General features: G+C 39.4%; 2 protein-coding genes across 4 annotated transcripts in view; both read left to right on the top strand.

Moving 5' to 3' along the window:
- ecm1a (extracellular matrix protein 1a) overlaps positions 1 to 8,418 on the top strand; it is a 26,073-nt gene extending 17,655 nt beyond the window's left edge. The window contains exons 3-5 of one of the 2 annotated variants that reach the window (XM_085148297.1): positions 6,166 to 6,281; positions 6,382 to 6,647; positions 7,851 to 8,418. In XM_085148297.1, the coding sequence (XP_085004423.1) occupies positions 6,166 to 6,281; positions 6,382 to 6,647; positions 7,851 to 8,054 (586 nt within the window). In that variant the 3' untranslated portion in view covers positions 8,055 to 8,418. Of the gene's footprint in view, positions 1 to 6,020; positions 6,282 to 6,381; positions 6,648 to 7,850 lie in introns of both variants that reach the window. The other variant, XM_085148298.1, reaches the window with a different exon arrangement.
- A 2,421-nt stretch (positions 8,419 to 10,839) lies between these two features.
- Positions 10,840 to 24,494, top strand: LOC146493137 (phosphatidylinositol 4-phosphate 5-kinase type-1 alpha-like). 2 transcript variants are annotated; one of them, XM_085148293.1, is made up of 17 exons: positions 10,840 to 10,996; positions 11,370 to 11,524; positions 14,603 to 14,644; positions 14,848 to 14,882; positions 15,105 to 15,188; positions 17,204 to 17,334; positions 17,483 to 17,600; positions 18,349 to 18,501; positions 19,363 to 19,662; positions 19,799 to 19,995; positions 20,092 to 20,175; positions 20,816 to 20,864; positions 20,954 to 21,038; positions 21,123 to 21,293; positions 21,448 to 21,634; positions 22,476 to 22,560; positions 22,653 to 24,494. In XM_085148293.1, exons 2-17 carry the CDS (start codon positions 11,476 to 11,478, stop codon positions 22,656 to 22,658), a joined length of 1,776 nt encoding a protein of 591 aa, XP_085004419.1. In that variant the 5' UTR covers positions 10,840 to 10,996; positions 11,370 to 11,475; the 3' UTR covers positions 22,659 to 24,494. The 2 variants fall into 2 exon arrangements, with proteins under 2 accessions (XP_085004419.1, XP_085004420.1); XM_085148294.1 differs by lacking the exon at positions 14,603 to 14,644.
- The last annotated feature ends 714 nt before the right edge of the window (positions 24,495 to 25,208 follow it).

Below are 25,208 nucleotides of genomic sequence, written 5' to 3'. Positions count from 1 at the left end.
GTTTCATGAACAAAAGAATTTCTGTGGCTGCAATATGACGAGCTAAATAACCAGGGCTGCACATAAGTGGTCCGCAGGTGCGCATTCGCTGTCAAAATAAAAACCCGCACAAGATAAGAAGTTGCAACGTGTGTTTGCGTACATAAGATTTTCAGGAGGAGGACAGACATTTGTTTAGAACTCTTAAAGATGTCGAAGAAGCTCCTTTAAGCAATTACTGTGATGTTCCTCCACCTCCAAAGAAATGTCAGAAGGAGTCCGAACCACAAAAGAAGCGTATTCTCGGAAAAGTGGTTGCAGGAGGTGAGCTGGCTTCAAACAAATGATGAACGCACAGAGATGTGGTGCAGAATGTGCCGTGAAAATTTAATAAATGACAAATTAATAAAAAGGCATGAACATTTTTTTTGTATCGAAAAAATATCGAACCGTGACACCAAAGTATCGAACCGAACCGTGAATTTTGTGTATCGTTGCACCCCTAATATATATCTATCTAGAGATCTCTCTCTCTCTCTCTCTATAGATAGATAGATATATCTATATATAGATATCTAGAGAGATATCGAGATACTACTATATTTTGCGGCAAAATTATCCACACCCCTCACCGCGCTATGAATTGTGGGATATATGGGACCACGAAGCGTGCACCGGACCACGCTTGATATTTGAGGAAATCGACGGCGCATTTGGAGTATGCATTTGAAGTACACTTCGAATTGGGACAGCAGTCTTCGCGTGGCGGTGACGTAATCGCACTTAAAATGCGTACTTCAAGCGTGCAGACCCTGAATTGGAACACAGCAATAGTGTGTGTTACCTCGCCCTCGTTGCTGGTTCGTCTGCGTTTTTCCCCCTCGTCGTCCAGAGTGGTTTCCCTGTGTATTTCTACGTCTCACTGCATCTGTTTCATGTCTCAAGGTTTCAGGTGTGTTTTTGTTTAGCTTTTCCCAGTTTAGGTTACTCCCAGTTCTGTTTTTCGCCACCCTCGCCTTTGTTGTATTAAGCACGGTCCCTCAAAGCTTCCTCACCTCAGTTGTGCTGCATCTTGGATCCTTTCACAATTCCATACGGCTCGCCTCGCGAACCGTGACAGTGACAGCAGAGACAAGATTTACCAAACGGTATGGTTTAGTGAGAGTTGGCAAAAGTACAGACATTCTTTATAAGTATAAAAACTACTATTAAAAAATCCTATTAAAAGTTGAAGTACTGATTCAACTTCTTTACTCATGTAAAGGTAAAAGAAATTGCAGGCTCTGAAACTTAAAGTAAGAAAGTGAAAAGTAGCTCTTTGGATGTTTCTATTTTTAGAAATATAGAAACATCCTCTCCCCAAAGCTATTAAACTGAAAGTAACAAGCCTGTTTTAAAAATGTAGAGTAGAAAGTACAGATACTCAAGTAAAGTAGATACCTGAAAATTGTACTTAAGTACAGTAACAAAGTATTTGTACTCTGGGTATAGGATGGTACCAAAAAATAGTGGAACATCTCTTTAGAGTGAAATTTGGGTACCTGTTGGGTGGCAGGAAAAGTATGGAAACAGCACTAAAGGTTACATATGATGACTCATTTCTGTGTTCGTTAGATCACAGAAATTGCAATATGCTGTAGGAATTATAGGTAGTGCAGTGGTTTGAATCGTATCTACATATCTATCAAACTCCAACTTGCTCATGTAAATGCAGAGTTGTCCTCACACACTAAGATAAATTATGGAGTTCCACAGGGTTGTGTGATGGGACAACTTCTGTCTACATCATACCATCCATTAGGCAGCATCATTAGAAGGGATAGTATACATTTTCACTGCTATGCAGATGACACCCAGCTGCTCACCAGATAACACACACACCAATTAGTTAAACTGCAGGAATGTCTTAAAGATATAAAGACCTGGATGGCCTCTAATTTTCTGATTCCAAATTCACATGTAACAGAGGTTATTATACTCTGTCCTAAAAATCCTAGAAACATGGCATCTAATCAGATACTTAATCTGGATAGCATGATGTTGGCCTCCAGTAACACTTTGAGGAATCTTGTTTTTGACCAGGATATGTCCTTCAATGTGACAGACTTTCTTGCATTTACACAAGGTCACTAAAATTACAAATGTCCTGTCTCTAACACTCAGCAGTGCTCAGTGGATGATCAAAGTAGATAAGAGTGATGACACCAGAGTGAGTAAAATATGACAATACCTTTAATCTTCTCTAAAACTGACTTCATACTTGCTCTTACATAGATGGAAGGGCAGTTGCTGAGAAGACTGTAATATAAACAGAAATGTTTCTGGTGATAAACTCAGGATCAACAGCTCTTCTAGTTATCCTTCAGTTAAAAATGAATGAATAAGCTGACCATGAGTGTCCGTGAAGAAGTAGCCTACGTGATATGCTGGGAGATTTGAAAATGTAGACATAACACCACAAGACCTGAGACAAGCACTGCTTGCATCTGTTCATGGCACACGTGCTGGAAATGCGCTCAACAATGGCTGTTGCACTGCTCTTGGTTGCCCCGGTGATGAGTGGTGTAAGAGGCAAGAGTGATAGACTGGCATCCTTCACCAAAGCCTCTGGTTTTAATTTGAATTTTTCTGACTCAAACGGATCAGGTGATGACTGAATACAACTTTAGAATATTTTTGTGGACTCTAAATATGATTTTAAAAAAGAAAGTATCAGGAAGCATTTCTTGATATATGCTCAATCATTGGGGAAACCTGTATTCAGCTGAGACTGAGGAAGTCACTTGGATGAGTGATGAAAACGCTACGCCGCAATGAGCAGACTTTTTGTATCAGGAAGCATAAGTCAAGCTCTCTTTGTAGTTCTCTCTGTACACAGTACATAATTTGATGTCTGTCTTTTGGGTGTAAATTTGTGATGGACTTTAGTAGCACTGCCCTCACTGTGCCCTGATGTCAGAGGCTGACACAGGAGGCAGGAAAGTACTGCGTACCACTCAGGAAATCAGGTTATCTTAACTTTAAAAGCTAAATGCCTCTATATGTCTCTATATTTATATGCTGCTCCCTGATGCGGACAGGACATACTGGTTTGGACAGGATCTTAAATATTCAACCTGAAAATCTTTACAGACATACATGATGTAATTTGTCTTAGAAAAGAAATGTACAAGCCTTTTAAGATTGGATTTAAAAGTACAATCACACCAAAAATGAAAATTACTTTTGTTTTATTCTCATAAATCTCATACTTTTGCTTTTGCGTTTTCTGTGGTGAAATAAAGGTCCTGGATTGGAGGATTGAAGTCTGATGTAACCATGCTGGTTACATGATGAGATCCCACAGTGTCTTGTGTCACAGTAGCTTTAACTAAGGGCGAGCCGTTTATTGCAGGCTGGTTAAACAGTACAAAATAAAAGGGCAAATGCAAAACTAAAGAATAACCTAGAGTGGGTGAACTATGATTAAAACATGAAAAAACACTGAACATGAAGACCTTGCATGAATACATGAAAACCTAGAAACATGACACGAACATAGCAGACAAAGCAGGACGATTACACAGGGGATGAAGTCACATGGGGAATCTAATACAACTGGGCAACCTTGGAGCTCAAGATAACTAAATGAACTTAAACATACACCATCAAAATATATGAAAACTCAAAACGCTTGGTAAAGCGACCAAGGATCGTGACATCTTGTGGCTGTGTATGGTTAAATGACACCAAACAAGCGTCCGTTACAGAATAAGCTGTTTGGCATTTGCATTATTATCCTATCCCAGCTGTCATAGGATAAGAGCATTAAGAGAATTTGAGTTTCTCAAAAAAAAGCTTAAAATATATGAGTACCAAACACTAAAATAACATTAATTCTTTTACAGTACATTATATAAAAATCCACTAAATTAATTATGAAAACACTCATTTTTAAGTGTTTAAGGATCACAGAGCAGACCAATAAAATGCTGACAGACACTTATTGATTTGGTTGAAAGAAACCACCACCCATTAGCTGTCAGTCAGTCAACAGCGGACAACAAATGAATGCACGACAGTTAAATTTTATCCGCAGTCTGTGAATAAAAGTGGGACACCATGTTCAGCATTCTCCGGGACTGATAACAGTATTTGAAAACAGGTTTGGGGGAGTTTACCGTAAGCCGTGTGCAGTCTGGAAAAACTTTTGATAAACCACGTTATTCCCCAGCTTTAACCAGTCAGCAAAGATAAGCGAGGAAAAATATCATCTTCTACTTCATGGTTAATTAAAAAGTGGCTCGATGACATAAAAACAAATTAAGCACTCATTTTTAATATGTTTACATACTTCTCTGTTTATTACAGTTTACTGAAACTAAATTACAACTGTGGTGTGTGTGTGTGTGTGGGGGGGGGGACACTGAGTGAACTGCCTTCACAAAGTGCTGTGTTTGCATTGCAGTATCTATTCCACACTTCTTAAATCTGACCACCGCTTCCCATATGAAACAAAACACTACAACTAATGCTAAATGTTATGACGTGCGGTGTACAGACGAGGATCCAAATGCAGAACAATACGGTGGATAAAGTTAAATAAGTCCACATAAAGCACATAAGTAGCACCAATGGAGACCATCAACAAACAATCTAACAAGGTCAAACACAGAGACGGGACAACTATTTATACAAACCGGGCTGATCAGGGAGAGGAGGGCAGGAAACAAAACCGACACAGGACTCTTTCTCCAAAACAACAACCTGTGGGAGACATGAGCACTAAAACTAAACACGCATGAGATGAGGAATCGGAGTCTGAGACAGAGGGAGGCATACCACAGACACAGGGGAGGGTACGTCTGCTAAATAATAATAAAGTAAAGAGTTATGTTGGATCACAGATGTGCCAGCCCTCATTTCTTTGTGTTGTGGTTCTAAAGATCCAAATGTTCTTTATTGGACGTTAACTCCTTTTTCACCCGTTTTCAGTCCAGTGTTTGTGCCTGATCATTTTCACAGGACTGTTATTTTGTTGAGCCGGACATATAGTAGAATAAGGCGACAACAAGGCAAGCTGTTTGTACTGCAAGTTTATTTAAATGGCAGTAAATCATTTTTCCTAATGTGCAAGTTATTTTTGGCAGTGTGAGAGTAACTTAAAAAATTGCATAACTATAGGTAAAGGAGACACTCCTTTTCTGTACACGCCTTTCAAGAAGTTGTGTTTGAACAATGATTATGAATGAAGGAAAAAGTTAGGCTTGGCTCCATAAAGCCTGCAGAGTTTTATTGGATTGATATTTTTTCTTTAAGCTGTAAAAGGAGAACAGTCCTCGCCACATTTATGGTAAAATAAAAGGACAGTTGAATAATAAAGCATACATCATGCACATCAACATAAGTATTAAGTAAAGATGTAAAAAGACAAAGTTAATCTGTGCACCAAAAAGTACAGCGTATTTATGATAAAAGACTGTGCAAATATTTTTTTGTTTTTCTGTATATTTACCATGAAATTGTGCACTGGTTAAAATTACTTATTATAATAACTTATTTGTTAAAAACCTGACTTGGGACCCCCTTTCATCTATTGTGCCTGGCTGCATTGAATAATAAATGGAAATACAGAAATTTGTACAATTTTAGCAAGCATGAAAGTCAGTACTTGGAACGGACATCTTTATGTTTGCACCTTTCAATAAATCACATGTCCCATTTTCCTACCAAAATATAAAGAAACGAGGGTTTTTGACATGTCATATCAGACAAATAAAAGTTGTAAGTAATATGAATACAAACTCTATTCCTTAAAGCCTCTTCAGTCTCTCATGCTGTTCTGCTCTGTTTATAGAACGGAGCCATTGCTGATGTTTGGAGGAAAGTCTGAAGGTCAAAGGATAAAAAAACAAAACCCCCCAAACTCTGTTATTACTAATGATGGTATTATGTCTCAGTTTGGACTGATTTCATCCTAAGTGAATGCCGACTGTGTAGACTGACCTTGCACGCATCAGCAGATATCCCTAAAGTTCAAACTCATTTTATTTTTATCTCAGCAGCCTCCAGTATTATTACACCACCTCATTCCCTCATATCGTCTCCCTCCCCAATGTGCACCGGTCACTTCCAAGCATTTCACGCCCACAAATCCTGGCTCTCCCATATAAGATGGCTTAGCATCCTCTCTCAATACATTCACAGAAGCCTCTTCAGCATTCGATTCCCATCACACCACCATCCAGCCATGACTTCACCTGGGCGCCTTGCAGGACTTTGCATAATTGCTCTGGTGCTGTTTTATGGTGCACATCTGGGAGGTAAATAGATTTTTTTTTTTTTTTAAGAATATATACATTATGCATTCTTCAAACTGTAGTGCTTTGAACCTTTCCATTTCTTCTTGTTGGATTTCCACAGAGACCAAGAAGAACTCTCGCAAAGAGCACGAAGAGCCCAACGTCCCGTTCCCCCCTGCCCGTCCCACCACTCACAATCTGGCTGCCATTTGTCATCAGGGTAGAGGTCGCCCCAGGTACCCTCCCAGTTTCTTCCCCAAATCCGGGTCCAGCCACTTCCGACGCCGTGGACATGCCATGAACCGCCTAGAGTCGTGGTTCAGAGTGTGCTGCAGTGGACACCTAGACGAGCAGAGCAGCCAGATCCTCTGCTGCGCCCAACAAGCAGTGAGTTTCTGAGTGTGTGGGACCGAAGTAAACCTGAAAACACTTAGCAGAACTCTCCCTGATGATATGCTATTATTTACTATTTATACAGTTAGTAGGGAATTAATAATACTCATTTTTTAGCTTCATTGTCTTAAAATTTATGGACTGTCCAAGAGGCTTTGGCTTTCAAAACTATAAATTCATACAAATCAGTATAATTTTAAAGAATACGACACAGTAAAGCATTTTATACCTGTATTTTCGTCCCCTTCACTGCTGAAGCCAGCAGTTTCCAATCACTTTTATGTAAATTGGTGAGTGACAGTTGGTTGTGCCAACAACATGAGGATGAAAATACTTCATCTAACTTCAAAACTGTTGAAGAAATACTTGCAAGCTAATCTGGAAGCTGCAGTGGGTTTACACCCCTGAAAAAGCTTTGGCTGCTTCAGGTACTTCATCAATGTGTCCAGCGATCTGTACTTCCAGTTTAATTCTCAGTTACTCCTCTGATGTAAACAAGCAGGGACTGTTGTGTGGGGCCAGCCTAATAAAGCATAAAATTATTTTTAACAGAACTGAATTCAGCTTATTGATGTGGGTATCCTCAAGAGAGCGAGTTTCTAATCTTGCCCCTTGGAAAAATGAATTGCCCACCTGTGTTTTAGATCAGCCTTCTAAGCTGGCAGTTCATCACAAATGGATGTCTTCAGTAGTGGGTGTGTGAAGCTGCTGACAGGAGTAGAAACGTACAACAACCTCCCTCGCCAACTTCTTTTAAACTTTGGTCGTAATTGTTAGAAGCATCCAGCTTGGACAGCTACGACAGAAAATAAAGACAAATTGCATTTTATTTATCAACGTAAACGCAATAATGTAAATGAATTTGATCGAAAATAAAATGACAAGATGATTTTCAGTTATAATACAAGCTTTAAAACTTTATGTTCAAGCACCTTATTTTTATCTTGAAATGTGCTATACAAATAAAATTTTACTTGACTTTTATTTTTAAAGTTTTCTAAAATACTTATGCAGATGGAAGATAAAAAGAAAATATTGACTGATGCTGAGTGAATCGCCGTGAGCTGCACCTGCTTACAAATCTGATTCCTCTAACATAAATTTGTGGTTCTAAATACCCCCCCCCCCCCCCCCCCCCCCCCCCCCCCCCCCGGCTAATGTGACGATACTGTGTGACATGACTCTTCTTTCTTACAGTGGAAAAACGCCCTGTCTCTGTTCTGTGTGGAAGAGTACTCCACCATGACCCTCCCGTACGAGTGCTGTGAGAACACTGGAGAAGCCCGCTGGTCATGTTTCGACAGAGAGCTGCCAAACCCAAACTACACCTCAAACCCAGGCTACAATGCCCCTGAAATCCCAGAGGAGCCTGGATTCACGTTTGACCCAAATGCCTGCTAGAGGTCGAAAATAATAACTTTCCACTCTTTCACATTCCTATAGGGAGATAGTATTAAAGAAACACTTGCAAACCTCTATCGGACAATGCTATCTAAATCTTGTCTTTGTCACGTACAGCTGCTCCCTGATGCGGACAGGACATACTGGTTTGGATTACACTATCTAAGGACAATTAGAGTCCCATCTAGCCTTGTTATCAGCTCAGCATTTTAACCAAGCTTTGCCATATTAATAGGAAACACATTTTTAAAATGCAACTCAGTGCTTAATTTTATAAGGCTCACAGAATGTGTCTGGCTTAAATGTTGTAATTTCTGACATGTAGTGTTTTTAGAGAGAAAAATAAACACACTCCGCAAAAAGACTGATGTGGTTTTTGTTACCATCAATGTCTGTTATAGGGTTGATCTGGATCGCCTTCAAAAATCAATCTTTTTAACATCCGGTCACAAATCTGTAGAATTATTTTTGAAAAAATACATATGACGTAAAGGTCTCCACCAGGGGTCGCAGTTGGCTGGATTATCAGCCTGTGTGGCTGTAACATGTTGTTGATGGGTAATAAAGGTTTCAGTGTGGTGTAGCATCTTTGTGCAGTAAAAAAAATAATCTCAAATCAAAACCTTACAACCATCATTGAGTTATCTTCACTAATATAATCCAGACCACAATCACTGGAATGGTCATCTGTGTGACTCCTTCAAAGTAAAAGGTGAAAGCGTTACAGGAGTTAAAATCTGGTGACTCCAGCTCCCATATGATTTGACTGACATTTTGAGATTCAGCAAACCATTCAGTGACCCCCGTTTCATATGGATGGGGGTGTTGTCATCCTTGAAAAGACACAGATCAAGGTGATCACTCGGAACCGTTTTTTAGTAATTTGCAAGATCAAAACGATCACAAATCTGTTTTTCATCTGTTATTAACTTTTAAAAAGGAGCCAAACTGATTTTACTTAAAGAAATCTCAAAGAATGGAAGACCACAGGGACAGTTTTAATTAAGGCCGGAAGTGACAGGTCAAGGAAAATCTTAGATAAGCAGAGGCAAATGATGGTGAGAACAGTCATAGTCAACCCACACACCAGCTCCAAAGACCTGCAACATCATCTTGCTGCAGATAGTGTCACTGTGCATCATTCAACTATTCAGCGCACTTTGCACAAGGAGATGCTGTATGGGAGAGTAATGCAGAAGAAGCCTTTTCTGCGCACATGCCACAGAGTCACCTGAGGTATTCTAAAGCACATTTGGACAAGCCAGCTTCATTTTGGAATAAGGTGCTGTGGACTGATGAAACTAAAATTGAGTTATTTGGGCATAACAAGAGGTATGCATGGTGGAAACGGAACACAGTATTCCAAGAGAAACGCTTGCTAGCCACAGTAAAATGTGGTGGCGGTTCCATCATGCTGTGGGGCTGTGGCCAGTGCACGTATTGAGAATCTTGTTAATGTTCAGGGTCACATGGATTCCAGTCCATATCAGCAGATTCTTGAGAACAATGTTCAAGAATCAGTGACAAAGTTGAAGTTGCACCAGGGCTGGATATTTCAACAAGACAATGACCCTAAACTCTGCTCAAAATTTACTAAGGCATTCATGCAGAGGAACAAGTACAATGTTCTGGAACGGCCATCTCAGTCCCCAGACCTGAATATTATTGAAAATCTATTGTGTGACTTAAAGCGGGCTGTCCATGCTGGGAAACCATTAAACCTGACTGAACTGGTTTTGTAAAGACGAAAGGTCCAAAATGCCTTCAACCAGAATCCAGACTCTCATTGGTAGCTATAAGGAGTGTTTGGAGATGTTATTTCTGCAAAAGGAGGATCTACTAAATATTGATGTAATTTTTCTGTTGGGGTGCCCACATTTATGCACCTGCCTAATTTAGTTTAAGTCACTATTGCACACTTTCTGTAAATCCTATAAACTTAATTTCACTTCTCAAATATCATTGTGTTTGTCTGCTATATGATATACTTAAATGAAATTGCTGATCCAAACAACCAATGATTTATGAAGGAAAAAGATGAAAATTATCAGGGGTGCCCAAACTTGAGGTGCATACCACTGTACTTGGAGTAATTTTGATGGGATGGCCACTCCTGGAACAGTTCCCTGCTTTTCTAAGTTTTCCTGATTTGTGGATAATGGCTCTCACTGCATTTTGCTGGAGTCCCAAGAAATTAGAAATTGCTTTGTAACCTTTTCCAGACTCATAGACGTCAATGACTTTGTTTCATAGCTGTTTCTATAGATTGTGACATGCTGTGTTCCTTTTTAAGATCTTAATTCAACTACCAATGAAATTGAACTTTTTCACAACAAAAGAACAGAGACAAAGGTTTTTGCATGACTAACCACAAAAAGTAAATGTCACTGTACGTGTGATCATGAAACACTAAATCAAGTCATTAGCCTTCATTAATACTTCATTCAACTTAAATTTTGATACTTCAACTACATTTTATTAATGTATAACATTTTGAACAAAACAATTTTACTACATGATAATATTGCTACTTCTACCTTTTTTAAATGTTGTTTAGCAGTACAAAAAAGTTATTTCTCTCTTCTATGTTTTTTAAAATAGCTACTTTTACATTTCTTATTATTCCCACTACAAAGTTTCTTAAAAACTAACTCTTTAGATTAAGTTATTTTTCTTGTTTTCACCACCTTTTTACATTAATTTTAGGAGGTTCCTAAATCATGGGGTGGTGTTATTTTATTTTGAAAGTGCTTATGGTATTCTGAAATATTCCCCCGCCGGAAATGCTGTTCTTGCCCAGACTAGCAGCCCAAACAAAACTGCCGCTTCCGCACTGCTTCCTTGTTTATTTGTTTTGAGGAAAACACCGCCTTTATAAAAGAATAAAAAGTATTTTTTAAATTTAATTAGAAGCTATAAAAACGTCTAAACACGATTTTCCGGTAAGTTTAATGTTTTGTGTGTATTTTCGAGACTTATCTGTGTGGTTAAAGTTAGAAAAGTTAAAGCAGCGGCAGCTAGCGTTGTCGCCCATGTTCAGTTGAATAGCGCTGCTCAGACGTTTCGGTATCTCCCACATTAACATGTCACAACACGCATTAGCCTCTCTGTTGTTGTTGTGTGTGTGTGTTTTTAAAAGTTACTTTACTTAATAGCCTACCCGGTGCTTAGTCGCTTTGGGTAGGAAGCTGCCGCCTGTTTATGTGCCCTTTGTCTCCATCAGCAGAGCTGTTCAACGTGGCTGTTGTTGGTATTTCTAGCATGAAATCATGTAGAGTGTATACTGTTCTTGAGCTGGGCATTTTTTCCACACAGGTCCACGCCTTGCTGAACTGACGACACCGATACATTTGAAGTTAAGGGGTGAATAAAGACCCTCAGTTTCCTCCAAAGCAAGTCCAGAGTGTAGTTTCTTGTCTGAATGGCCACAGCTGCAGAAGAGCCTCCAGGGCTACAGGGCCAGACTGGCAGTAAGTACTGTGTTGTAATACACCACCTTTCGTGCCAGTGCATACAACATATAGCCTGAAATAACTTTAATTGCTTCATACAGATTCACTTCTCAAGGCATGTCTCAGAAATAAGCGGCCTATGACCCACGGTTAGGTCTCACATGGTAGTGTACTCAAGATAAATAGGTGAGGTCCATTCATATGGGACCACCTGGGGATAATAGAGGAATAGCCAAAAATGCTTACCTGACATCACGCATGTAAACTATGCTTAATTATGTTGACTTATGCATGTTGTACACAGGCATATTTTAAATACTTCAATCATTACAATCAATATAGATGTGTAATTGAAGCCATTTAACAGAGTCCTTAATAGGTTAAAAGACAACCTTTTCTTTGTCTTCAGTAAATTTGGGGCATCTCAAATAAAAGAAGAAGAAAGCAAATAAAAGTACTTCCCAGAATGTCTTAACTATTCCTTTAATGTGTACTAAAAAGGGGAAAAAAAGGTTTATTTGTTTATGTTTATTTACCTCACATCACAGTAGATTTATGACACAAAGTTTTCATCAGAGCATCTGAGGTAAAAAACAAAACAAAAAACAGAACTTTAATTGAGTACAAAGGCCACTTTTCTTGGCCTGAGTACATAATTACATGTTAAAACAGATGTTTCTGGCTGTTCTTGATTTGATCTTTTAAAAAAAAAAGTGGTTTGCAGGCCAAATAGATGGATCTCATGCTTCACAGAAAGTTTTCGTACTTACCTCACTTTATTAAAGATTAATCGAGCGCTTTTCCAGAAGTTTTGTGCCATTGTGTAAAATGTAAACATAGAAATATATAATCATTTTGAATTTGATGCCATCAACTCATTTGGGACAGGAGGATGTTTAACACTGACTGCTCTAGTTATGAAAACACGCTGTTTTCTCCTTATTGCTTAACACAGGAATTCAGCTGCACAACAGTTTCACACTATTTCTATCCCTCTGAACACTTTTATATACACCCTGTCACCGCTGTCACTACTCCAGAAAATGTTTTTACTCAGCATCCGTTCTATGGAAATGTACAAGAACAGCATAGACTCTGAAGAAAGGAAACCAGTTGTTGACTGTAAGAAGAAAGGAGCAATGAGTAACCGGAACTGAAATTAGGGAAGTGTGAATAATAAAGTGTTGAAACAAGAGATTTTGGCCTCCTTTGTCTAGTTTTACATTTTCTAATGCCACATTTTTGTTAGTGGGTGTTGGAACTGCAGTAATAATAATAATAAGTCCTTACTGGATTAAACAAGGACCTCTTTCAAAACATGCTGTCTTTCTAGCTGCGTATGTAGCTCCAAAAATTGGTATATTAATGATGCTTTCACACATGTGTGAGTTAACCCTGCCTTGTGAGCTAATGCCCTCCCGTACCAGTACAGATTTTGGCTTTTTGAACTGATAGCAGTCTGAATGGTCTTTCCCTCCCTGAACTCAGAGGATGAGGCATTCATGCTATCCAAAAAGGATTTCACATTTTGATTTGCCAGACCACAGGCAGCAGGAGGCTTACAATGGGCTTTGGGGATGGGGCTATGAACCTAAACATAACCGGTCCATATATAGTGAAGGCAAAAAGTCTTTGTTATCTTTGTCAACAGAGGTCTGAGTATTTTCCTGTTGGTTTTGGCCATTTCACAAACAAAGTTGGAGTAAATGAAATCTTATAAAAAGTACCCACAAACTTTGTTTAACTGAAATCAAAAATAGATGTGTGCTTTTAAAAAAAAATGAAGCTGAGATTAAACAAAATATAAGTTGTTTATTATTGGTCAAATAAGGTGGATCCAAGCATCAGCTCTTTTCTTAGTTGATTCTAACCTCAGTTTTGAGAAGCGTCTCCCAGTGCTTCTACCATTTTTGGAATATCACAAGATCGATACTCAGTTTTAGTGGCACTAAGACTATCATTCTTGCTTTTATTTCCTCTCATTTGGATTATTTTAATTATTTTAGCAGGTATCAATCACAAATCATTGTACAGTCTTTAGATTGTTCAAAATGCAGCAGCCAGACTTATAAACCCAAGCGAAGTTAGTGTATTTAAATGCGTTTTAATAACCAAGATCACGTGCGTTACATTTAAACATACTGCAACTGCTGTCCCTGTATAGAAGCCTGTTAACTGGCCCCACCTCATGCTTAAACATGAAAGGTGATCGAGTGTTTGCTGTTCGGGGTTCTTGATGGTGGAGTGACTTGCATGAGGAACTCCGTCTGGTTTTGTTGGTGCTTAAGTCTCCAATCTTGTGTGTTTTATTATAGATTTCATACCTTTGACATCATCATCATCATTATTATTATTATTATTATTATTATTATTATTGGTTCTATTATCACAGTCCTGGCAAATTTCCTTTAACTGAAAGCCAAAAAGCTCCAAAATGTTTGACATGCTGGAGAAACTCTCAATAGTCAGTTTTGAGCTCAGGCCTAGAGCAAGCAAAAGCCTTTCTGGATTTTAAAAAAATGTGTTTGTTGTCTTAGTTTTATTTGTGGATACAGCAGTTGTGTACACTGATAATGATTTTTATGAGGGATGTTCACAACAGGATTGTGCTTGCCTTTATTGCATTGCTGTCTGAGCATTGACAGGCATTTAATATCGCTTCTTCTGTAGATGAGAAATATTGGCGAACCCCTCCCCAGCTTTAGTTCTGCAAATTAATGCCCAGTCATCTTCCTTATTACAGTCGTCTGGTGATGTTGTCTGAACCTTGTTGATATTTGTTGCGTTAATCAAATTCAGAATAAACATATTTGTTTAAAAAAAAAACAACAGTTTTTTGTGTCAACACAGTGTCCCAGCTGTTTTGGAAATGGCGCTGTAATATACATAATAAATGTTTAAAGGAAAGTGAATCGCAGACATCATGATGTTGTGTCACTTTCACAAGTGTGTTTCCTTAAAGATGAACGGAAGCTAAGTGTCATTAAGTTCAAACACCAGTAATATTACAGTGTGATACACATCAGGAAATTCACCGGCTTTGTATGAACTCACTTTAATAGCATCCTTATCTAATTCCTTCCATTGCACACAAAGACCTGCAGAGTCAGTTCTGGAGGAAACTGTCTTCTTTCAGAGGTAATGTTTGAGGTGTGTCTGCATGCTCAGCTGCACTCTCTATTTTCAGCGTTAGGGAATGGTAGAAGCTGTTTCCGTCTGTGTTGTTTGACATTACTGCATCCACTGTAATAACTGTTTGCCTTATCTGCTCATTTCCTGTCCTGTGTGTGTGTGTGTGTGTAATTTCCTGTGTAACATTATGTCTTTCTTTCTGATTCCAGACTTGAATGGGTCTCGAAAAAATGCTTCAGCTGAGGTGAGAAATGAGGGAATTTGTGGGGAAGAAACTGAAAATCTGTCTCGGTCAGTTAGGAATTGCACATTTCTTTCCCCATAAGCAGTTTGGGATTAGCCCGTATTCTGCTGACAGGTCATTTGTGCCTTCCTGTTTGAATCGTGAGAATATTACATGTTTCTGCACTTACAGTGAGTTCTTTTCCTCTTGTAATTCTGTTTTGTACCATGTTTATACTGACAGGGTCCAAGTGCTAGCACATCTCAGGCTTTGAAAAAAATCGGGCATCGTGGGATCGATCCCACTGGGGAGACCACGTACAAGAAGGTTGGGGATCAGCCATTGCAGACTTAAGCACATTTTTTCACTCTCTCTGTAGAGCTGCATCTTACAAAAACTTTCATTATCTTTTCTTCTTCCAATTGTTCTCTTGATGAGTTAATGAATTATTTGGCTTGTAAAATAGTGATAGTAGTGTCATCTCAAAATGTATAAATCTGTGCCTTGGTTTGTCTGCCGCTCACTATTCTGGCCTGTGAAACGCACAGCAGTCTCTTTTTATTGCCATTAGCTTAACCCTTCATCACCCTCACATATGATCTAATCTGTCCTGTCTTTTGAATAAGTGCTCTCCACTTACTGCTAGTGTTCATAATCTGGAAATCCTTATAACGCAAGTGCTCTGTGTCTTTTCCCTCTCTTCAAACCTCATTGTGGGACTTCTTTGTGATTATTCAGTTGAACTTGACACCCACAGGGTGTTTATACAGGCTGTTGGGAGCTATAGTTACATTTCCTACAATTTGTGAAGTCCACCAAAACAGTGTTCCATATTTTAAGATAACCCCGTTTTATCCTATAATGGACCTTGGAATAGCCGTTTGTTCATTAACTGTTTGAAACACACTGTTTAAGGCCCCAGTCAGACAGGCCTAGACCAGGCTGTTAGATCACTTGACCAGAGCCAAGAGATCTAGTTGCCAAGGTAATGAAGTACCTGTTTGTGAGTATTCCCCAACCGGTTTACTGGAGGCTGCTGGCAGCTGCTGGGAAGTTGGTGTGAAGGTGAAGTTTCCCAATTCGCATAGGCCAAGACACTGGTCAGTGACCCCTGGCAACTACCGGTCACAAGGAAAGTGTGTGTAATCTGTGGGCGGTTGCTGGAGTTTGCTTGCAGTTTGCTTGCAGTCACTTTGGTTGCAAAAATGTATGCAGGGCTGCAACACAAGCATCTTTCAGATTGCTTTGGTCATTTTTGCATGGACGGCACCATCTTGTGCGCAAACCCTTACAAACTGCTCGCTAAGTGGGAGTGAAACTGCGAAAAGTGCAAAATGGAAACCGAGACCATTCGTGACTTGCTTTGTTTGCACGGCTTTTACTTTGAAGACAAATGGTCTCTGTTTCCAGCTTGTGTTGCACTTTTTTCAACTAAATAGCGAGTATTTGCAGACAAGCTGGTGTCCTCTGTGCCAACTCCAGGTGATCAAAGCAGTCACAAAGAGGTTTTTGGTGCAGCACCTTCTTTGCAAGTGAGTTCACCATGCGACATCCAGCAACCGCTCTTCAACCTGTCGGGGTATACAGTTTTCCAAGTGACCAGAGGTTGCCAGATGGGTCATTAACCAGTCAAGGCCTGTGTGACTAATGCCTAAACTTCCTTCTTTCTTCCTTTAGCCGACTCCCTTCTTATTGGCCTCCTCTCTTGAACAGCATGCTTGAACGGCAGGTGGGTGGGCTACTGTGCTCACAGACAAGCTTGATATGACCATATTAGGGATGTCAGGTTAAAGGAAGCTGAAGCTTTGTACATGTTTAATAGAAGCAACAACCACTGTAACCATGCATATGAAAAAGCATAAATGGTGGACTTGAAAATGCAGCCACTAACGGCCATGCGAACAAGCACTTATAAAATGTGCACTTGTGCTGGCACTTTTTGATGTGGTGGTACTTCACACTGTTTAGAGTACATTTTAACCAAACCGGAATATTTTCCTCCTTTTTAAACCATTGTCAGCTTTACATTTATACCTGACCACATAGCAAGTGAAAATGAAAGCAAACTGAACATTGGTCCCAGTAGAGATTTGCCTCTCAGCTGAATGTTGAATGTTGAGTGTGTTTGTACCATCACCACCACCCCACCTAACAGTAAACATGGGCTCTGTTTGGTGAACCTTTTGAGTTAACCTATTTATTAATCTTTAGTGAAATGTCTGAAATAAAAAGTGTCTCCCACCTGCCAAAGCTTGCAAGTCCCTATGCCACTTAATTTCTTGAAGTATTCACTTTGAAATGCATTTGTTGCATTTGATACATGTAAGTTTTCTTTCTTCCAGACAACGTCATCAGCTCTGAAAGGTGCTATCCAATTAGGCATCACTCACACGATAGGCAGCTTAAGTCAAAAACCTGAAAGAGATGTGCTGCTGCAGGACTTTGAGGTGGTGGAGAGCATCTTCTTCCCCTGGTCAGTTTGTAACGATGAATTAGTGTGTAAAGGAAATGAAATGGGTGTCTGCCCTGTGTGCAGACATGATCAGGATATTTTACTTCTGCAAGCCTACTTTGAAGCTGTGTGGAAAATAATCTTGTGCTCCTCTGTTTGTGACCTGCAGTGAGGGTAGTAACCTGACACCGGCACACCACTATGGAGACTTCAGGTTCAAAACATACGCCCCGATGGCCTTCCGCTACTTCAGAGAGATGTTTGGCATCCGGCCCGATGACTACATGGTATTCTTGTATAATCAGCAATTGTTGTCAAAAATATTTCTGAGGAAAGAGAGCAGTTCACTTTTGGGGAAAAAGGAGTGTTTGAGTAACTGTGACTAGGGAAGTGTGAATAATGTATTGACACAGGAGAGGAGATGCTGTTCTTAGTATCTTAAGTAGGGGTGTCAAATGTAATGCTGGGGGCCAGAATTGGACTGGTGACAATTCCAATTTGTCCCACCGAGTTTGAAAAAAATGTGAAGGAGGGGATAACTTTCGACAGTATATTTAGAAGTTTTACAGCTTTTCCTACAGATCAAGACCTCTCCCATCATCATTCATACTACACCAAAGAAAATTCAATTATAGATATCTGGAATTTTACACGTTTACTTCTTACAGTTTAAGCCTAAAGAATCATGCTGACAGATTTCTTTAATTTACTACAGCAGCATTTCATTATCATGTAGAAAAACGGAGACCTGCTGTTGAAATTGCACTTCTTTGGCCTCTATTAGGAAATCACATTGATTAAATGTGTATTTAAACTTTTTTAGACTGACAGATATTGGAGATATTTGGATATTTCATGTTTTCTGCCTCCTGCATGCTCCCTCCAGGTCCTGCCTCTCGCCCAGCCCAAACTCTGTATGCTCTGTAGTGAGAACATGGCTTCAGTCAGCATTCATGTGTAAAATGTAGCAATAAGACTGTGTTTTTTTGCTTTTAATCACATGTGTAAAGACCGTTTTTTATGTTGTGTTTATAGTATTCTCTGTGTAACGAGTCGCTGATCGAGCTGTCCAACTCCGGGGCGAGTGGGTCTTTGTTCTACGTCTCTAGAGATGATGAGTATATCATCAAGACGGTGCAGCACAAAGAGGCAGAATTTCTGCAGAAACTGCTGCCTGGATACTTCATGGTATGATTTGATGGTCACACAATGTCCTAATCATCATCCTGTTATCACTATCAAATGCAAGGTCTTGGATATCAGTGGCGCTTTTACAGCGACGCTTTGCTACCCTTAAAACTAATCTGCAGTTGTTTTGTCAGTCTGCAACTGCCATCGCTGTGGGCATTATGTTTTTATGTTGTCCTCATGTACTCCACCTACGATTATTATCATGATATCCCTTGGTACTCCTTCTGGGAATTTTATTCATTATCAACTTTAACTCAAGGAACTGATTAGAATTTAACGGCCAAAGATCAGCTTTCACCTCACGTGTGTTAATTGTTGCATTCTAGTAAATACTTTCACAATACGAGTGTCCTGAGACATTTTGCAGATATGTTTCTTTGGATTGAAGGACGACATGATTAGATTTGGTACTGTGACTTTACAAAACATGTCAACTAACATGATAAAATCAGAAGCTGTCATTTTGTCTTGAGGCAAAATATCAAAGGTCACATCTGGATAGCCATGGATGTAAAATGCAGCCAAACGGGTTGATGCAAGACGGGAACTGTGAGGCCGTATTTACAGTTACTAAAGTAACACTCTGCAGTCAAATATTGTTCCTACATTGTTTTCTTTGGCTGCTAAAATGCTTTGTTTGTCTTTAAAGTCTCTCTCAACTAGTTAGTCTGGTTTTCATTTAAAGCACTCGACATGCTTGTTACTGACTGAGTTTACTTTTACTCTGGGATATCTGCCTTCTTTTTTTATCAGTTTACTTAAGTCAACCATTCATTTAACTTTTGGTGACGCTGATACTAATGTTTCTTTTCATTTTGTCTCTATTTCTTCCTCCTACTCTTTTTCTTTCTGCCTTAGAACCTGAACCAGAACAAGCGGACCTTATTACCAAAGTTTTATGGGTTGTATTGCGTCCAATCAGCTGGTAAAAACATCCGCATTGCAGTCATGAATAATCTGCTTCCTAGTGCAGTACGAATGCACCTCAAGTATGATCTAAAGGGCTCTACCTACAAGCGACGAGCCTCGGCTAAAGAAAGAGAAAAGGCTGTACCCGCATATAAGGACCTGGATTTCATCCAGGACATGCCTGAAGGGCTCTCGTTGGACGCTGATAAGTACAATGCTCTTTGCAAGACCCTCCAGAGAGACTGCTTGGTGAGAACTGTGAAAACATGAGGCTACCAGAATAATAACAGTGTTGGAATTGGTTTAGATAGAATCAGTAAAATGTCTTAATTTCCCTCTAAATGTCCTGATCTTATAATACTCATGTTCCTTAATTTCCATCCAGCTCCTGCAGAGTTTCAAGATTATGGATTACAGCCTTCTGGTGGGAATTCATAACGTAGATCAGGCCTGTCAGGAGCAGGCCAACGAGGAGGCGGGGGCTGGGGCAAAGGGTCAAGTTCAAAAGGCTCTGTACAGCACGGCTATAGAGGCCATTCAAGCAGAGGTGGGACGCATGGGATCCATGGAAACCGAGGACAGGTGAGTGACAGTGTCTGTGATCGTATCGAGCAGGCTTGTCCCACCAGTTTCTGTCTGAGAAGAATTACAGAAGACTAAAGGTGTTTTTGTTTGCAGAACGGGAGGAATCCCTGCACGAAACTCGAAAGGCGAGAGGCTGCTGGTGTACATCGGTATTATTGACATTCTTCAGTCTTATAGGTAATAATTCACTTTATTGTCCTCATTGAGCTCACATAACAAAAGAAGCACATGAACAGGAAAGCAGCAGCTTCCGTCTTTGTCCGCTCAGAATGCGTTCAGGGACTGTATCAAGTGTTAAACCCCAGTACACAGTCTCGTTAGCTAACCTGACGTTTTACACTAAAGGTCAGAGCGGACAGTAGAGAATGACTACGGTCGGTCAGTGAGGCAATGAATCTTTGTTACTTTATTTAGAAACTGTGCAAATAAACGTTATCTATACCGGAAAATTTCTGCCAACATGTAACCATGACGCCACCTGTGGTGACTAAAATATGATCTTCCTTGTTCCACTGTGTACACGTGTGGCCAACATCCAAAATAGAGTTCACATGACATGAGTAAACAGGATTTCAGTATCCAGATAAAACTACAAGGGCACTTTCAAATGTTTCTACAGTGAGCGTGTGATAAGAAAATACTTCTGTTTGAGGATCTAAATTTTTTGAAAAGCATAGAGGGGGGGAAAAGTAGTGCTTGGACGAATGGGTAAATGAGGCAAGCTGCATTGAGCAGTCATAGTAGAAAAAGTTCTATATAAGAACCAGTCTAGTTACTATTTACCATTAAGTCAGAGTGTGTGTGTGTGTTTTTTCAGATTGGCAAAGAAGCTTGAACACTCCTGGAAGGCTCTGGTTCATGATGGGGTAAGGACCCTTACTAGTACTGGCTAGTTTGGTTGCAATGATTTAGCAATACAGATTTTAACTTGTTTTATTTCTTTTTTTTTTTTCAGGACACTGTATCAGTGCACAGACCGAGTTTCTATGCTGAGCGATTTCAGAAGTTTATGTGCAACACAGTGTTTAGAAAGAATGCATGTAAGTTTATGTTGTCTCCGTCTGAACATGACTCTGTCATACCAGTGTTACTGCACAGACTCAGTTTCTCTGTCTCGTATCTAGTGAAGACCTCCCCGTCTAAGAAGCGCCGTGCAGGAGTCGGTCCTGTGAAAAGAGCGGCTGGCTCTGGACCTTCTCTGATGACCCAAGCCAGCAGCAGCAGCACCGCCCAGAGTCCTTTGCTCCAACATCAAGCTAGTTCAGACACTAGAGAGGACAGCGAAGCAGACAAAAGTGAGGATGAAAGAGCACAGAAGCTTTAACTTCTCTATGGGGAACTTCATATTTTTCATGACAGCTGCAAACATTTAGTCTTCTTACATGTACCACTATGGGAGATGCTTCTTTTTCAACACAGCAATAAACCGTTTTTGTCCCCTCTCCCCAGTTATGCTTGCAGGTCGTCCTGACCTCCTTCCAGATACCATTCCTCCACGCAACCCTGTTGCTAGCGCTGATGAAACTGCCATGTCCTCCTTAGGAAGCCCCAGATTTTTACCAGCAAGTCGTCTTCAGTCTAACACTCGGGGAGAATCTTTGAACAAGCAAAACGAGGAAGACAGCACCCCCAAGGGGTAAGAGGGGACATATAGTGTAATAGTTTGTGTATTAGCGATCCACCTGTCACTTTTATGACAGTACACACAGACACACACATTTTTCTACAACACGCCAGTGTTATCTGAATGCATTGATTAATGTCTAATTACACTAACTGAATATGGTAGTACCAGAAGTAACTTGTAATTATCAACTAAATGTTCTGCTTTGGATATAAAGTGCACACACCTGCTGGTGTATTTGAATCACCTTTATACACAAGAGCTGGACAAAATACCAGAAACAAAACAAAGTTCAACAACACAGTAATAACATATTCTAACAAAAATGTCTTTAAAGATGAAACGCTTAGTTTCACCTAAAACAGAACTTTATATATCCTTCTCTGAAGTAAGAAATCTTCTACTTCTCCCACTTAAAGTGATCCAAAATGCAGTGCTTCTTTCAGGCTGTATTAGAGGCCTACATTTTTAAACTCCTTTTTAGATAGGTCAGCTTTCACATGATGTGTTCCTCAGTATTTTGTTTTTGCGTGTATGGAATGAACGTGTGATCCTTTGGTTAATGTGTGGCTTTTGTTCAAATTGTGAAACACTTTGAAAAGTGGAATGCAAATCAACTTAGGAATAAATGAATGACCCATTCATACACAGATTGGAAGTGAGGCCTTCTCAGAAGACAAAAATGTGCCTTAACCAGAACTTCAGGAAAGTCAACATTTTCCCAAAGCAGCACAGGATTCTAGGCATGGAAACAAGCGTCGAATTAGCTCATAAAGCTTTCTGTAAAAAACTGCAGTGTATAGTCTGTTAATATTTTCACCTCCATAACCAGTGACTCTCCTGTTGTTTTCAGGGCTCAGTCTAGGACTCTTGAAGAAAGTGGTACTGAGGAAGCAATCTCACTCAGCGACATAGTCCCGTGTGTAAGCAACTGCTCAGTAAGTTGATTTCAAACCTCAGGTTCTGCTATGAAAATATTTACTCGTATTTGAACTTTTTTTAAACTAATACTCTTTCACTTGGTTTGCAGGTGTAGATGTGAGGAAAAAGAATGACTTGAAGGATGTTCTGAACCTTCCTGAAATCTTATAACTCCCTTGGTATGATTTGAGGTACCAGAACTTACAAAAAAAAAAATTACGCAGTGCATCTCCTGGACCAAGAGGGATATGAAATGTTTGTTTGTTGTCTTTGTTTTTTTTGCACAATATGATGATGTAACTGGGCGGTTGTGTCGCGACACTAGTAACTGCAGACACGGTAATGCTGTAGTTATTGAACACTATTATTAAACCCATAGGAGAAGTGCCTGTAGTCACAACCAATGATCATTTTTGGCTCAGTTAAACTTTTAGTGTGGAAATGTTGCCTTATTGAAGAACTGAGATTCTTCATTCAGGCCTGGCTATATACGTCATTGTCCTTTTTGGGATTATTATTATTTTATTTTATTGTTATTGCTTCTCTCTTCTTCTTCTTCTTTTTTTTTTTTTGGACCAAATGGCTGTAGCACATCTTCATGCAGATTTTTCTGTGTGCCTGCCGCCCACCCAAAGGTCCAAGTCTAGAGTAGTGTTTGTGCTACCTGCTTTGACGGAAAGCCTTATGATGAGGATTGAGAACACAGTTTTAAATAAAGTCTTAGTTTTTAAAGAAATTACTGTATTCATGCATTGTAAGCTTCTGATTTTTAAAAGCTTACTCTGAATGCAAATCATGCTGGACGAAAGACCTTCAGCTTGTGCTTTTTATTTACCCAAGTATTCCCGTGGACCTGGAGTGCTTTTACAGACTGTGAATCTTAAATATCACCTGTGATATTCAGGCCAGAAGGTTATTTTAAATGTTTTCTTTTTATATTTGTATTTGCTCGTGGACTATAGACTGGCTTGTATTCAAATGAGACCGATACTGGTACTCGGTAGCGAAACTAATGAGTTAGTCAGCTTCGGTGTCACGGACCAAACCTGCAAAGAGAAGCTTGTGTTATATATGCAAGAAAAACAGAAATAGGAGAATCACACTAAACCTAACCACTTTAGGTAACCAAAGAGCATGTTGTGGCATTAGTACAAACTGGTACAATCACTATGTTTTTGTAATAAGTTGGGACATTGAAATTAATATTGTACTAGTAAAGTTGCAGTAAGTTTTTTTTTTAAATATATATACATATATACTACCAGCACAAATGAAAAATTACTGTTGCATGTAATTTGCCTTGTTTTGTTTTTCTCCAGAATAATAGACTCTTATTTTTCTTTTCTTTTTTTTCTCAACACTGTGGTTTACACCTAGTTGAAGCTAATGTGGCCTTTAACTGTTCTGCAGTAAGTCTGACCTTTCCAATTTAGATTATAATAGCAGCTCTCAATATAGTTCAACTTTTGTGAAAAGAGAGGTGTGTGTTTAACTTTGTGATATGTTTGGAGGGTGTTTGTGCTGCTTCACAGGACACAGTGCACACCAGCACAGTGTGCACTGTTGGTATAATGCTGTTGCGCTTTTGTGACAAGAACAGCATCACTGACCAGCGTAACACCTGAAACAAACCCTCGCTGTCATGGAGTTGCAGAGCTGCAGCAGTTTACGAATTGCTGATGTGCATCGTGCGCAAAGAAAGCATCTACTTCTAAATTCAGACATAACTGTCACCTGTACTTTGTGTGGGATTTTTGTGTTTGGTTTTAATTGATTGTGTTAGTTTTTAAGTGATTTTATTTTTCACATCTAACAGCACAGGAAACTTTTCTAAATGAACGTTTCAAAATGTGTGGTGGAATAGTTGGACCTACTTAAGTGTTATTGTTTGTTTTCGGTCTTTGTGGCCACAGAAAACAAGGGCAGGATGTGCAAAAAAAGAAAAAGAAAGTGAGTAATATAGAGTTGGTAGGAGCTTTGGCTGCTGAATATCTGAACTATAATCATTGGTGGTACTGCATTTTCTTTTCCACTATTTACATTTATTTGCTGCCAGAAGCAAACTAAATAAAACTGCAACCATATATGACGGCTTCTATATACTTTCTAACTGATTTATGATGTGCTGTCTTTGGTTATTTTATCATTATGCATTCCTGTCCATTCGCTTTTTACTCATGCATTCAGCATTTCCTAATTGCTACTACTATTTTTTGTCTATATTTATTACAATCATAATATAACTTGTTGGTGCAATTTCCCACAGGCTTTAGCATTTCCCTCGATCTCTTATTAAATTCTGATATTGATCTGTTGATGTTGCATGTCTTATGATTGTAAACCTCTCAGCAGGACCTGTAAATCCAGGGTTAACAGAGCCGGTGGTGTTGATTTTGTTAGATAAAGCTAAGAGTAGTGAGACTGAAAACTGAGGGGTACCTATTATGGTTTAACTGCTATTTTTTCATTAGTTAAATGGTGATGGCTGCCTGATGTGTAAAGGTGGACACTTGCCTACCTTTTCATAAGCTACAGTGGAGATAAAGAGTTTACACACCTCTGTTAAAATGTCAGGATTTACTGATGTTAACGTAAAATTATACCAAGATATTTGCAGTTTTTTTTCCACCTTTAATGCGATCTATAACCTGTACAGTGGAACTAA

This window comes from Neolamprologus multifasciatus, chromosome 22, assembly GCF_963576455.1.
Source record: "Neolamprologus multifasciatus chromosome 22, fNeoMul1.2, whole genome shotgun sequence".
Lineage (NCBI taxonomy): Eukaryota > Metazoa > Chordata > Actinopteri > Cichliformes > Cichlidae > Neolamprologus > Neolamprologus multifasciatus.
The sequence above is the reverse complement of the archived record's forward strand: the minus strand, read 5'-3'. Positions and strand labels throughout refer to the sequence as shown.

Bases quoted from the DNA above. Each gene is read 5' to 3' on its own strand.
- LOC146493137 (XM_085148293.1), top strand. From the start codon at position 11,476: ATGGCCACAGCTGCAGAAGAGCCTCCAGGGCTACAGGGCCAGACTGGC. The intron at 14,883-15,104 runs GTGAGAAATGAG...TTATACTGACAG, and splicing joins GAAAAAATGCTTCAGCTGAG to GGTCCAAGTGCTAGCACATC. The intron at 18,502-19,362 runs GTATGATTTGAT...TTTCTGCCTTAG, and splicing joins TGCTGCCTGGATACTTCATG to AACCTGAACCAGAACAAGCG.